General features: G+C 52.2%; 2 protein-coding genes across 3 annotated transcripts in view; both read right to left on the reverse strand.

Moving 5' to 3' along the window:
- Positions 1-446: 446 nt before the first annotated feature.
- The window catches only part of HTRA1 (HtrA serine peptidase 1), a 52,788-nt gene continuing 39,100 nt past the window's right edge, over positions 447-14,134 (reverse strand). Inside the window, exons 4-9 of one of the 2 annotated variants that reach the window (XM_073904063.1) lie at positions 7,716-7,910; positions 6,724-6,756; positions 5,472-5,586; positions 4,295-4,400; positions 2,492-2,587; positions 447-1,166 (exon numbers count right to left, since the gene is read on the reverse strand). In XM_073904063.1, coding sequence (XP_073760164.1) covers positions 998-1,166; positions 2,492-2,587; positions 4,295-4,400; positions 5,472-5,586; positions 6,724-6,756; positions 7,716-7,910 — 714 coding nt within the window. In that variant the 3' untranslated portion in view covers positions 447-997. The remainder of the gene's footprint in view (positions 1,167-2,491; positions 2,588-4,294; positions 4,401-5,471; positions 5,587-6,723; positions 6,757-7,715; positions 7,911-14,134) is intronic. The other variant, XM_025880290.2, reaches the window with a different exon arrangement.
- Positions 9,519-11,334, reverse strand: LOC112830503 (probable G-protein coupled receptor 160). The gene is given in 2 exon segments (XM_073904533.1): positions 9,519-10,757; positions 10,759-11,334. Coding segments are annotated over 2 exon segments (1,014 nt in total). The 5' UTR covers positions 10,930-11,334; the 3' UTR covers positions 9,519-9,914.

A 14,134-nucleotide genomic window follows, 5' to 3' on the forward strand; every position in this document is an offset into this window, starting at 1 on the left:
TCAGGACAACTAGAATCGGCGTCAGCCTGTGCTTTCTGGGGACTCCGGACAGGAGAGTTCTTGGGGGCACAGAGGATCTTGGTCCCTCCAGCTCCTCACTGACCCCTCTGTACTTAAGCACCACGTCTGGCACAGAGCAAAGGCTCAGGAAATCTTTGTTGACTGACTGCATGATACCTGGGGTCAGCAAACTCTCTTTAGTTTGAAAAGCTTCAGATGCAAGGGCAACGGTCCTCAAACCCTATTGTATGAAGCCAGAGTGGCAGAGCACAGCTGTAACACTGGTAAAACCTCACATGATGATTTTGAAATAACTGGTGAACCTTCAGGCGCAACCCTGCGTGGACACTGCGGTTTAATGAAGAGCTGCTGTTGACCTTGTAACCATTTCAAAGAGACTGCAACCAGCTGTTCACAGGGAAAGGGGCAAAAAGCAGGCCAGGAAGCAGAGTATGAAGAAGTATTTTAATAGCTCAAACTCAAAAGTCACTGTGCTCCCAGTTTGGAAGAGCTTCCTAAAAGAGGCGACTCTGGCCATTTTGGGAGCCAACGTTCACCCACCCGTGGTCTCCGGCGTTGACCTCCTCTGGGTGCTGACTGGGAGGAAAGCCTAAGTGTGCCCAGAACCATCCTGGCTCCTGTGGGACCTTCCTCCAACTATGCATTACATCAACTGCCTTAGTCGGACTAAGATGATGACTCGGTAAAAGGAAGAGACAAATGTTGACTGTCTAAGCAGGAATAGTCCAAGCCGGCAAGGAAAAGCACACTGCGTACATAGGATACAGAAGGGCGAGCTTCTGCCTGCGGATCTATGACATTACATTTGTTTTGCCTGCAAACTATCGAGAAGGATTCTGTTGGCCAGGTGTTTCCGCTGGACAAGAAACGTGGCGGTCCAAAGTCCTGGGTGTCCTGTGTCACCAGCCCAGAGTCATCATGCATCGTCCACTGGAGAGTCTTTGAGGGAAACATGAAATCCAGCTCATGCCTTTACCTACGGGTCGATTTCTTCGGGAATCACTGTGATCATAATGTCTTCATTGCCCCTGCGGACAACCATGTTCAGGGTGTTTTCCTTTTTAATGACATCGCTGACATCGTTGGCAGAGACCACAGACTGTCCGTTGATGCTGATGATGACATCATTTTCCTTGAGACCGCCACTGCAACACAAAGGGAAACACAAGTTTAATGCTTCCCTTCCTCCTGGTCTAACTGCCGTGGAAGGAGCTCGACTGGACATTGGCACAGCTTAGCACCTAGAAGCCCAGAGCAATTCAGATGGGATGGTGGTTAACCTATGTGAGAATGCTTAAAATACCAATGGACTGCACTATTTCCTTTTGAGAATTTTAGGCCAAGTCATCCATCATGTCCAGTGCAGAAATGCTTCCCAGAACTGGTATGGTCGGAGGCAAGGATGTGCCATATACCACCTACCATGGACCATGACCGTGGCCAACTTGCTTGTAATGGGTGTCACAACTCAAGACGGCAGTTCCCAGAGGAGCAGGGGGAATGGTTCTATTATGAGGCCTTCCTTTGTGTTATTATTGCTGTAACTTTCACTCTTACTTATGACGGTGTCAAATAAGCTATTACGGTCCTTAATGGTCTAGCACGGCACCAGCAATCTTTTCCCCTAAAGGGCCAGATAGGAAATATTTTGGGCTTTGCAGGCCATTTGGCGTCCATCCCAGCTCATCGCCACTGCAGGCCGTGTGGACTACTGAGCAGGGCCCAGTTTACTGGCCGTGCTCTAGGCAACTTCACTTACGGACCCCGAGACGTCAATTTCATGTAATTTTTAGGTATCATAAAAAACTACTCTGAATTAAAAATTGTTTTCAACTGTTCAAAAATGAAAGGCTATTCTTAGCCCATGGTCGTATAAAATTAGAGCAGGCAGTGGGCCAGATCCAGCCTCCAGGGAACAGTCTGCGGGCCTCTGGTCTAGCTCTTCTCTCTGCACATTATGTCAGTAAAGATAACAGATGCTGACTGCTGGCTGAGTTCCTTCTTTTTGTGTTACTTTGATGTTACCTAGGTTATCTTCTGGAGATGTGGACAGGTATGGCCTGACTGGTAACAGACAGAATTAGAGAAGTCTTCTTTGGGAGGAGATAACGTCCATCTGGGGGCCTAGGAGGGGACCACTGCCCAAGATCTCAGGGACACCGCTCCTTAAACCCTCTTTCCCCAGCCAGGCCTGCCCCGGAGACTCATGAAGAGTTCGATATCGTTCTTTCCACCTGAATGACCCCTCATGAAGCGAGGACTTTTGAAGACAGGAAGCACCCTTTTGCTGATGAGTCCTGAGCCGAACCAGGTCAGAAGGCCTGGCTGGTGAGACTGACCAAGGATGTCCGACCATGTCATCAGGGATCCTCACAACCACCTGAGACGGTATGAAAAGAACACAGCCTCCTCCCCACTCCCCCCAGGAACCATAAGGACATCAGGCAAAGGGAAAATAATGCCAACTCACGCTTCTGCTGGGGTATCAGGAATGACTTCAATGATATACGCTCCTGAAAGCACATCTGGGAAGTCTCGATGGTGGTCCTTCAGCTCTTTGGCTTTGCTGCTCGGGAGGAAAAGCACTTGCATTAACATTAAGTAACAAGGGGCCTCGCTCGGCTGAGATTCGGCTCTCACCCAGCTTCTCCTCCTGCCCCTGATTCCAACGTAAAATGCCTCCAGGAGCTTTGATTCTGCTTGAAATCGCCTATTTGCTAGGGCCAAAGATTTACTGGCTAACAGGAAGGGCAGTGCTTTATCATTACAATTATTAATTTTACTAATTATTTAACAGTAGCTACCAGAACTTAAGGAGTGAGTGTAGTGCAGCAGTTGACCTGGTTTGGAGCCCCAGCTCTGCCATTTTCTGTGTGTGCCCAGGCAATTGCTTGACCTCTCTGTGCCTTAGTTGGCTCACCTACAAAATAGGAATAATGACAATACTCTACAACACGGGGTTGTTTTGAGGATTAGGTGAAATTGTCTGGACACAGGACCCGGCCCAGTGCCTGGTGCACGGCAAGCATTTGATAAACAGTGGCTAGTGACCCTGTGGCCAGTGACCACTGATCCTTGCCTTGACACACATTCAATCACTCGGTCCTCACCACACACCCAAATGCCTGCACTGTTATCCTTGTCGTAGAGAGAAGCAAACTGAGGCACAGAGGTCAAGTCTTTCCCAAGGTCATAAGCCAGGAAGTAGCAGAACTGGGACAAGAACTCAGGAAGCCAGATGCCAGGGCCTAGAGTCCTTCCCCATACCTCTGTCTCCCACAGTTCCAAGACAAGTAACTGATTCACATTTTAGCCTTGGCAACTCAGCCCATATTCAGGAGTGCCCCAAATGGCACCAACATTCATAATATGCATCTAAACTATAGTAACACAGTCACAATTAATAATAAAATAATTATGATAATTAATGTAGTAATGCCTATATTAATATGTTCTGCTCTTTGCTGACTTTACCGACAAGCGTTTCAACCATGCCCTTAGTTACCAGGACTCATGTGTGGGATACCAGACTTTTTCATCAAGGTTAAAACACCGGTATGCTATGAGGCTGGCAGCCACATGCCGCACCTTCCACCAGCTCGGGGAAAACAAGCCCATCTGTCATCGGGGCCCGACCCAGCATTCCGGCAGCCACAGCCCACGTACGGCGGGGCTCAGGAACGGCAGGGCGCTCTGGACTGAGGAAGGCCCTTGGGGCACTCCTGGAATGTGGGTCTCAACAGACAAATGGTGAAAGGAGGCATGCGGGAGAGTGACCAACACGCCCCACTGTTCAGGGCTGCCTTCAAAGAGGAGGGCAGAATCTTCTAGAAGGAGAGACCTGCTCCAAACACACACACACACAAAAAAGGGTAAAACCAGAGGCCGAGGCTCATGGCCCTTCCTCTCTTTCCGGATGTTTCTCAATTTTATTTTTTTTTTATATTTTTTAAAGATTTTATTTATTTATTTGAGAGACAGCAAGAGACAAGAGTAGGGGCAAGGCGAGGGGCAGAGGCAGAGGGAGAAGCAGACGCCCCCTGAGCAGGGAGCCCGATGCGGGGCTCCATCCCAGGACCCTGGGGTCATGACCTGAGCCGAAGGCAGACGCTTAAGCGACTGAGCCACCCAGGCGCCCTGATGTTTCTCAGTTTTAACCAGAAACTGAGATGCTTAAAGCAGCATAAGGTTTCTCTTTCATGGTGCCAGTGAAAGCCTTCTGAAGTTGTTTATTTGAATCTGAGACACAGATACGGGTGTCCTGCTTACCCACCTGGATGTGAGCGACATCATTCGGATGCCGATGTACTTCTTCTTGGTAATGGCTTTGCCTGGTGTGACAGCAGAAGGAGAAGAGGTCAGCCCAGGTGGCAGTTGTCCTGGGGACAGCAGGAGCTATGAGGGTCAATCCCTCGGTCGGCAGTGCAAAGCCGGGCCCGTCGGGGCACACTGAGGCTGTGGTTCAAATCCTGTTCAGACCCCCCACCTGCCATGGGACCTGGGAAAGTCCTGCCATTTCAGTTAAGGGCCAAAAAGCTAGGAGTGCTATGTGATTCCTCTTTGCCTTATCCTGACATCTGATGAGGGTTCTGTCCCTCTTACAAATCCAGAATACGACCCCTTCGTCCCACCCTGGCGTGGATGACCGGAGAGCCTCTCCCCTGGCCCTACGGCTTCTACCCAGCCCCTCTAGCAGAGTCCCCACCCACCAGGAGAAACACTTCTCAGAGACCTCCACCAGATATGGACTTCCCTATTCCCCCGTCACACCTGCGGACGTGCACCCCAAGGCCTTCACGCTGGCCACTGTGACCCTGGCTGACCTCTTTGCGCATCCATCCGGGTGACTCTGCCTGTTCACCGCACTCCAGCCGCAACGCCCACTCGCTATGCTGTGCTCCCAGCGGAGGCCCTGAGCCTGCTCTTCCTGGGTCTGGAATGCCACCCCCCACAACCCTGTCACTCCCCAGCTCGCCACCAGCTTCAACTGCAGGGAAGCGTCACTGGTATCTGCAATCTTGCCTGTTTGCCTGCTGTCATCCCTCTTCCTCCCCCAGGCAGAATGTGAATATCACACATGCCCCCGTGGAGCCACGGAACACCCAGCCTCGCCCCAAGCAGATGGGTCAATAAACGTTTGTGAATGGAATGATCTCCCTGAATCTCAGTTTTCTCTTCAGTGAAATGGGACTAATACTTCCCACCTGATAGGGCAAAGGAACTTAACGAAGTAAAACGATGTCTAGAAGTCACACCCGATCCTGCCTGGTACCTATTAGACTACACCGTATGAAACGTTCATGGTCAAGGGTCAAACACCTGTGACCTAATACCACGGGCCTCACAACATGCATCCCACCTCCCTTCTCGACCTGAAAGGCTTGGCTGATGTGTTCGGACGTGTCGTCTTCCTGCTCCAACCTCCCACGGCTGTGAGGGCTGCGCTTTACCTTTGGCCTGTCGGTCATGGGACTCAGTGAGGAACTTCTTAATCTTATCAGATGGGATTGCAAAAGAGATTCCAGCGGTCACCTTCAGAGTGTTAATCCCAATCACTTCGCCATCCTGAAAAGCGAGATGGAAAGAGCCCACTGAATCCATGAAGGTTTACCAGAAGACAAACAGATGATTTGTATGAAGGAAGTCTTTGAGCTCCTGAATGAGTGGCGTGGGGGAGCTGCAGGAAGGGGGGGGGTCCCAGGGCTGCAGAGGGAGGCATCACTTGGGCAGCAGGACCCACGCTTGGCAAGGGGAGATCCGACACACAGCAGGCTCGGTCGTCCGGGACCACCGTGCCACAGTATCAGCCTTCAGCAGGTAATTTCCAGGTGCCCCTTTGCTCCTTTCACAGGGACTACGTCTCAGGGTCCTTCCGGTGGCTGTGCCCTCCGGCTTCTTCCATTTCCAATGATCTTAAGATGCCTCTGCCCAGACCAGGGAGGACAACCTTAGCACTTGGCGCTCCCAGGGAAATACAGCGCTGTCTGAGCAGCCGCGGATGCTGCCGGGGCTGCAGGCTGCCGCCCCCCACTTTCTCTGTGTGTCACAGAGCCTCAGGCCCTGCTGGTACTTCCTGCAGTGCTGGGAACTCGGTCCCTGACACTGAGAACCTTCCAGGAGGCACTGCCACCCCGGGCCTCGCTAAAGACAGCCTCAGTTCCGTCGAGGGACATGAGCATGGAGCTGGGTGACCCCTGAGCTGGGGGGGCCTCACTCTGACAGCCTCAGCCTTCCCTTCTTGCGTGCACATCTCTAAATACAGACAGAAGTGACATCTCTGTGAGCGGGGGCGCGTCCTCGTTCCAGCCAGGTCTTGAGGGAGGGCTCCTGGCCAACACAGAGACTGTGCACGAGCCAAGCCAGCTCCTGCAGTAGCCTGGACACCTCATCGGAAGGCCGTGCCTTTCTGTCACAGGCCGGAACTGCGGACACCTTTAACATAAAGGCCTGCTCCTCTGGCTACTCCTGAACCGGACCTGGATTCCACTGCATTGACTGGTGACTCTGAAGCACAAGGGTGTCTGCTGGCATAACATTTCCAACCGCGACTCCAGCAGGCCTGACTCTTTCCAGAAAAGATAAGAAGGGTAATTTGCAGGGATACAGTACATGCACAGATTTCACTTTAAAAGAATTAGATAATGCACTTTGGCAAGTTCATGTCTGAAGAGAAAGTAAAAAAAAAAAAAAAAAAAGCCTTACCAGGTTTACTAACGGGCCTCCCGAGTTTCCATACTGAAATTAAGCAAAAATTAATAAAAGGTTATGAGTTCATGTCTTCACAAGCCCCAAAGTACCTCCCTGCCTGGCATGCCCCTGAGTGCACGTTCTTTTCTCGGATTTGTTCCTGTCAACCTTTTGCTGGAGAAAGGGACCTTAAAATTTTTCAGAAAGTTTTAGATGTGCCATAAATGGCATTTTTTTTTTTTTTTTTTTTGGCTCCAAAGCCCAGAGGCCAACTAGGGCCTCCCTACAACACCCAACACTACTTCCTTCTCTTGACAACAGCCTGGCTGCCAACTGGCTCGAGTATTTCAAATCTGCACGCCACCCCCCGCCCCCTCCACCGTGATCCCTGCTTTGCTGCTGGGGCTGGAAATCCACATGGATTGTTCTTTTTCCATTACTTCATGCAGATCACAAAAAAGTTTGGGAATAAAACCTACTAGAGGCAGCAAGTGCATAAAACACAGTTTTTCTTATTTATTAAACAGATGTATGTGGGGGGGAGGGACATTGCTCTTTAGAAACGTCAGTCCTGTAAGAAGACAGCTGAAGGGGGATGAAACGTGATTTAAAAAAGATTCCATTGATGAGATGGTCCGGAGCAATGCCTGGCCTCCTTAGACATCAGACGGTATGGGCCTAACGCTCAGACTGCGCCCCAAGGCAGAGTGAACACCTCGGGACAGATTTAGTAGTGCCTGTACCAGGGGGAGCATCCCTTCTGCACAAAGCCTCAAAGGCAGCTCCACCAAGGGGTCTGGAAGGAGAGGAGCCACAGCGCCTCGGGTGGGATGGGGAGCCCCTCTGAGCTGCAGACCTTGGCATATCTCAAATCCCCTTCACAGGAGCCCCACCCCTCGACCTCATCTGCCCTAGGGGCTCAAGGGGAGCGCCTTGAGGGTCCTGACTGCACCCCTGGCTCCTAAGCCCGACTTTCCGGACACCCGACCCGACCCCACGGGGCTCACGTTGATGATGGCGTCCGTCTGGATGTAGTCCATGTCCGAGTTCCGGAGCCCCAGCTCTTTGCCACCACGCTGGGTGGTGCTGACGATCCCGGTGGTGACTGTGTTTTGAAGGGAAAACGGGCTTCCGATGGCGACCACAAACTCGCCCGGTCTCAGCTCTGCGGAGCGGCCAAGCAACAGAACAGGCAGCCTTCCCTGGAACCACAAGGTTGGCATTGCTGCGTTTGGTTAACAGAACGGACAGACGCACAGACGTCAGGGAGGGCCACGCAGGGATAGGCCTTGCGGGAAAGTGAGGTCAGGCCCGCCATCCCTTCCCAGGCAGAGGCCACTATCATCAGCATGTTGCAAGCTGTCGCAGGGCCAGGGACCACTGAAGTCTGAAGCCGCTGGCCAAGGAAAACACAGAAGGTCACAGGAGGCCGTCTCGGGGTCACACATCTCGAAGCGATCAGCACAGACTTAATGCAACTTTGAGACCAGGCGGCCAAGTCTGGACCAGGAGGCCAAGTCTGGACGGCCTAAGGCCGTCTTAGAGAGTGAAGAGGCACTGAGGGACCCAGAGCCCACACAGCCCGGGGTGGAAGGGAAAGTTGGAACGGCCCCCACAAATCAGAGGCACATGTGTCCAGAGTCCTGCGGAGTTGGGAGCCCTGAGGGTTGGAACTGCATAGGCCCCGCTGGGTGAGTCTCCATACTAAGTACAAGGCAATTCTGGTGAGGGGCAGGGAGGGGATTAGGGCGGCAAGGCATCCAGCTCCCCTCACCCCTCACCCCTCCACCAACACCAAGACCCAAGAAGTAGGCTCTCTCCTCGCCTGAAAAGACCCTCCATCAACCACCTCTGCTCCCCGGCCCAGGTGAAGTGACTAGCCCAACAAGCCCCATGCCTGATGCCCTCAGAGGGCCGGGCAGAGTCAGAAGCTCCAAACAAGTCTTCAGACTAACACAGGACAAAATCAAGCCAGCTGGAGTGGCCAGGGCTGAGGAGAGCTGGGCTTCCATCGGGAAGGACTGAGGCCCTCCCCTCCCTTCCTTCCTGAGCCACGCAAACCTCTCGCCTTTGTTCCCCAACAAGACGAGCAGCTGCCCCAAACAACGGGGACCAGGCCCAGGAAGCCAAGACCCCGCCCCGGCCCCATGCAAATTGCACTTCTAGCATCCTCCTGTTTGTCCACCTCAAAAAAGAAAGGAAGAGGTGGGGTCGGGGGGGTGTGCCGGGAGGGTGGGGAGAGTAGAAATGAGCGGTTACTTTCACATCTGCCCTGACGGGGATAGAGCCGACACCAGCAGATGAGGTGAGGTGGGGTGATCAGTGGGCCCATTTCACAGATGAAGAAATTAAGGCTCCAAGAGACTGGGTGACTCGAGACAGAGCAGAGACTCACACCTGGGACCGTGGCCCCGAACCCAGACTCTTCATCAGCTCCACGGCACTGTGCCACGAAAGCCCCTCCCCACCCCCAATAAGGAAGATGCTGGGCCAGAATGTTCATGGAGGAAGGAATGTTGAAGACGGGATCTAAGACTGGCTTTGAGAAATGGCATGAGAAGGAATGCCCCTCAGAGCACAGCCAGTGAGAGGCCCAGGAGAGCTGTCAAGAGCTCAGACCCCTGGCCAGGCCTAAATGAGATCCTGGCCCGAGGTTACAACCACTTGGGTCCTCAGTATTCTCAACTGGAAAATGGGAATACCATGGCACACCTCTCTCATGAGTTGGTTGTGAGAATGAGGTCACAAGACCTGAACAGCTCTTAAATGTCACCTGGCTCGTGTGAAGCATCATGTTAGTGGGATAGGTAAGCATTACCTAAGTGTCTTTTTTTTTTTTTTGAATTTAATAAAAATGTTTATTTACATTTGTGTTATCAGTGGCAGAGAAGCTCAGATTTACATAACAGTTGGCATCCACTAGTTTTTTGGGTAACATGAAATCAGTATGGCCAAATATTAACTTGCTTCACTTTTGTTAAATTAATATTGGTAACATGCTGTGTTCCTGAACAGGTATAAAAAATTTTCTTGGAATTATTTTGTTTTTAATACCATAGTCCCAAAAGACACATCCTGAAAAGGTATAAAAGTTGGGGCCGGGGAGGGGAGCTTCAGTTCAGTTCAATCTTTATATGTCCTTTCCCTCTGTAAAATTATGATTCCTACTGTAGTTGTCAGTTTTAATTAGTTTTAACATGGCAACATTAACAAATGATTATTGATATAGGCTTTTCAATTTGCTCAAGATTATGAATTGTGAGTGGAATGAAGCAGCATTTCCAGTTGACGAATGGATCCACAGGTAATGCGATGTCTCTTAAATTAAGCTTGTGACAATTAAACCAATAAACTGTCGCAATGAGAAAACTATTGACGAAGTACAACCACGGAATGTTCATCTCAATAAATGCTGGAATCTGTACTTTAAGTAAAAGGATAATTACTTGAAGTAGTACAAATGGTAACCAGGTACCGAGAAAACAGATAATGGACTTGGGCAAGAGTGTTTTTTCAGAGCTCAGAGTATAACTACAATGGGACGAAAAGGGAAAATATAGGACAGTCTCATTCACATAGGAAGTCATCCTAACAGCCGGTACCAAGGCGGTAACTTCTGACCAAGAGGTTAGAAAAGCCATAAATAAAATCACCACCATGGAAAATGACAGCCAGTAACTCTGAATGCTAATGTAGTAAGGACACTGATAAGAATAAACATTCTGTGCCTTCAGGCTTTGGTAGATAGCTGAATCTCCCAAAACATAAGCAAGGACAGAAATCCAAATTAAAATTACTATAAAGAAATAAAATTTTTGACACTTAAATGCTAGCTGTGTGGTTTTGGAGAAATTCAGGTAATAATCTATACAAGCTATCAGGAAAACTGGATAATGCAGAAAACCGTAAGTGAAAGAAATAATGTGAGTAAATAGGCAGATGTGGTATTTAGTAAACCTAATGCCTCAAAGTACAAAATCCCTGAAATAGGATATAATGGAAATGTTTACTAAAAGTAAAAGATCGATGAATGCTAGTGAAATGCAGAAAATATTCCATAAAATTTTGATAGGTGATTTTTCTTCTCATTCCTAATGTGAGGATATTCAGTAGTATCTTCCCAAGTATAATCAAGAATAGCAGACAGTTACCATCTAGAGGCTGATTTGCTTGATGTAACTGGTACTGAAAAGAGCAGTTCTCTGAAGAAAGAGCAGTCATGGTTTTAGCTCAATTGCAGAAGGTCTGCTGAAGTACCTAGGATAAAACACTGCTTCACTTTTGCGTCCATCCTTTGCTTTCTCCAGTAGGTCTTTCTTGGCTGATAATCTCAGTTTCACTGCCTTCAGTGATCTTACTTTTGGTACCTGGCATTCCAAAATGCCATGCGACTAAGCTCCGAGGCATTTGCACAAGGTGGGGCGAAGCGAGCGCGTTTCCTCCCAGCTGGACCTTCCTCCGCCCGCTGGGTCCTTGCGGTCGCCTCTGGAATTCCGGGGGTGGGCCCTGCCGCCAAGTCCCTGGGCTCACCCGACGCGTCGAGGCTCCCGGCTCGCGCTCCGCCTCCCCGGCGCTGGGCGCAAGACCGGACACCTGCTGCGCCCGGCCGCAGGTGACCGCCGGGAGAGGGGCGGGAGCCCCGCGCGCCCGCCCGGCTCCGCCGCGAGCGCTCCCGGGAGGAGGGCGGCGGCAGCAGCGAGCGCGGCCCCTGGGATCCCGGTGGGACCCCGCCGCCGCTAGGCCCGCTCCGACCAGGAAGCGCAGGCCGCGTTACCTAAGTGTCTTGATGACTGTTGCTGGCATGGGGGTCTGTGCAGACCCAGTGGGGGAACGCCACCAACTAAATTCCCACAGGCCAGTCCGTGTCACCCAGCCTTCCGCCCAGGAAAAGGCTGGTGGCACGGGGCTACCCTAACAGTGACCCCTGGGGTCACCTGAGGCCAGAGTACCCGGTGCTGTTCTGGAAGGGGCAGGCCTGCCACTCCGCACCCCCGGAGCTCCTCGGCGCCCAGCGGCACGCCAGCGAGCTCAGCTCGGCCTGTTTACCCTGGGCCCGTGCCAGCCACCCCTGCCAGGAATGATTTCATCCAACAGTCACAGCGGGTGGGCGAGCGGGGCCCATGATGTGCACGGGGCCAGTCTGGGGGAGGCCTGATGGGGACACTGACGCTCCTTCAGGGCTGGGCAAGGGGACACAGCAGTGAAGGCTCCTAGGGCTGGGTATGTCTGGCTGCCCGAGATCACTGTTGCTTTTCACCAACTTCAAGGCAAGAGATCAAGTTCAAACAGAGAGGTGGGCCTAGCCCACATCAGCTCAGCCACAAACTGGGAACCACATCAGAAAGTTCCGTGGGGCAGGGCTGTGGAGATCCTAACTAGCCCTTGCCTACCCTGTATCCCTTCCCTCCACCTCCACCGCCTCGGAAGGGGGCAGACGCAGGCTCCCAGTCCTTGGGGTTCAGAAGGCAGAGGGGCCTAAAGACAACCCTGCCCCCCGCCCCCGCCCTGAGCTCTTCTTTTCCGAGTCTGAGCTCAGGCCCAGCAGAGAGGCAGGGAGGCAAACACTTCTGGGACAGCAGAAGCTGTGAGGACAGAGGAGCGACACGCCGCGGGGGGGAGAACACCCGGGGCCTGCACGCTGCTCCACCACGCTCACTGGGGAGGGCCCGGGACCTCCAGCACACTGTGAAGTTGTCACACTGAAGGGACCACACAGGCCCGGACAAGTGGACACCAGGGATACTAGCCCGGAGTCTCCCCAAGAACCAGTCCTCACTTGAACAAAACAGGGGGACATCTGGATCCCAAGTGGCCAGTCAGACCTGCACCGATGGTACCCATGGGCCACATCAGCTCTGCCTCGTATAAGCTTTTATTCCCTCAAGCATCTTCTAGATCATGAAGGACAACTGGAGACAGCAATAAGCAAGTGGACATAGCCCAAGGGGGTGGGGCTTGTAATAGGAAGCCTTGATTGACGTGAAAGGAAAGCACGTTCTACCTCCCAGCTGACAAAAGCCTTTCATGGCCACCAGGGAGGGCGGGTGTCCCCCCATTTTACAGAGGTGAACTGAGACTCAGAGGTGGGGTGGCTCCCCCCAGCTAATGAGCAGCCTGGCTAAAAAAGAGAACAGGCTTCCTAACTCTCAGACCTGCACTCCGAGTACGTGTTAACCTGGAATCTAAGTGTAGGCAGAAATCTTTGCAAGGCAGTGACATGGGATGGAAATGTGGGCCAGGCCAGACTTACAGCTCTCCAGGAAGCCAACATGCCTTTTTGGGCTGCTCCCCACAGGTGCTGCTGGCCCCATGAGCATCAGGGCTCTCCAACTGTTCCAGATCCAAGTGGGGCTCCTCGGAGCTTCAGTCCTCATCATGGGTCTGTCTGCTCAACGCAGCCATACCTCTGCTGGCCAAACTCCTACGTGGTAAGTGAGCATTTTATTCCATAGCTGTCTAGACATATGCTCCAAGGGGGGCCTGGGGGAGATGAAATGCAGACACGGCTGCAAGTGCCAAGCCTCACCTCGGGCTTGACCTGCAGATGGGAAACACCGGTCCGTTCACTCCTGGCTTCACTCCGCAGCGCTGTCCAAAGGCTGGTCCCCAAGCCACCCACATCAAAGACGCCCCAAGGCTCCCGGAGCAGACACTCTGCCTGAATCTCCTTCTGAAGTGGCCCCCGCCACAGGCCCTGTCGGAGAAGCCAGCCCCAATCCTGACAGCCACTTCCCACACCTCTCCATCTCAATGGAGCCTGGCTCGCAGCACACGTGTGAAACAAAACACAGACGTCTCTCCTCCACTTGGCAGGAAGCAAGGGGGCGAGCAGCTCCCATTCCCATGTCAGACTCTCTAATTCACCGGGGGATGACAACGTAAATCGGGTGTGCGCACCACAGCAGTGGGGTGGGAGAGCTCGTAAATGGCCAAAGCAAAACTCCGAGGCTCCATACCGGAGCCAAGAAGGAACCCTCGGGGGCCCTACCCAGAGAGCATGGGGCTCGAGATTAGCCCAAGTCCTTTGAGGACAAGGGATATTCCACAGTGCGTCCAACATGCTGCTAGTTCTCAAGGTCACACTTATGCCCACGAGAGGCGGGGAGACTCTGCAAGGTGACTCCCTAATGCTAAAGGACGTCCTCATACCACCACCACCAAGAGCAACTTTAAGAAAACATGAGTCCCCGGGCCGCCTGGGTGGCTCAGTCATTAAGCGTCTGCCTTCCATTCAGGTCATGATCCCAGGGTCCCGGGATCGAGCCCGGCGTTGGGCTCCCTGCTCCGCGGGAAGGCTGCTTCTCCCTCTCCCACTCCCCCTGCTTGTGTTCCCTCTCTCGCTGTGTCTCTCTCTGTCAAATAAATAAATAAATAAAATCAAAAAAAAAAAAAAAAAAAGAATAGCAGCAATTCTGTGAACAGAAAA

Source organism: Callorhinus ursinus, unplaced genomic scaffold (genome assembly GCF_003265705.2).
Source record: "Callorhinus ursinus isolate GAN/ISIS: 27379988/994484 unplaced genomic scaffold, GSC_fseal_2.0 scaffold20, whole genome shotgun sequence".
NCBI lineage: Eukaryota > Metazoa > Chordata > Mammalia > Carnivora > Otariidae > Callorhinus > Callorhinus ursinus.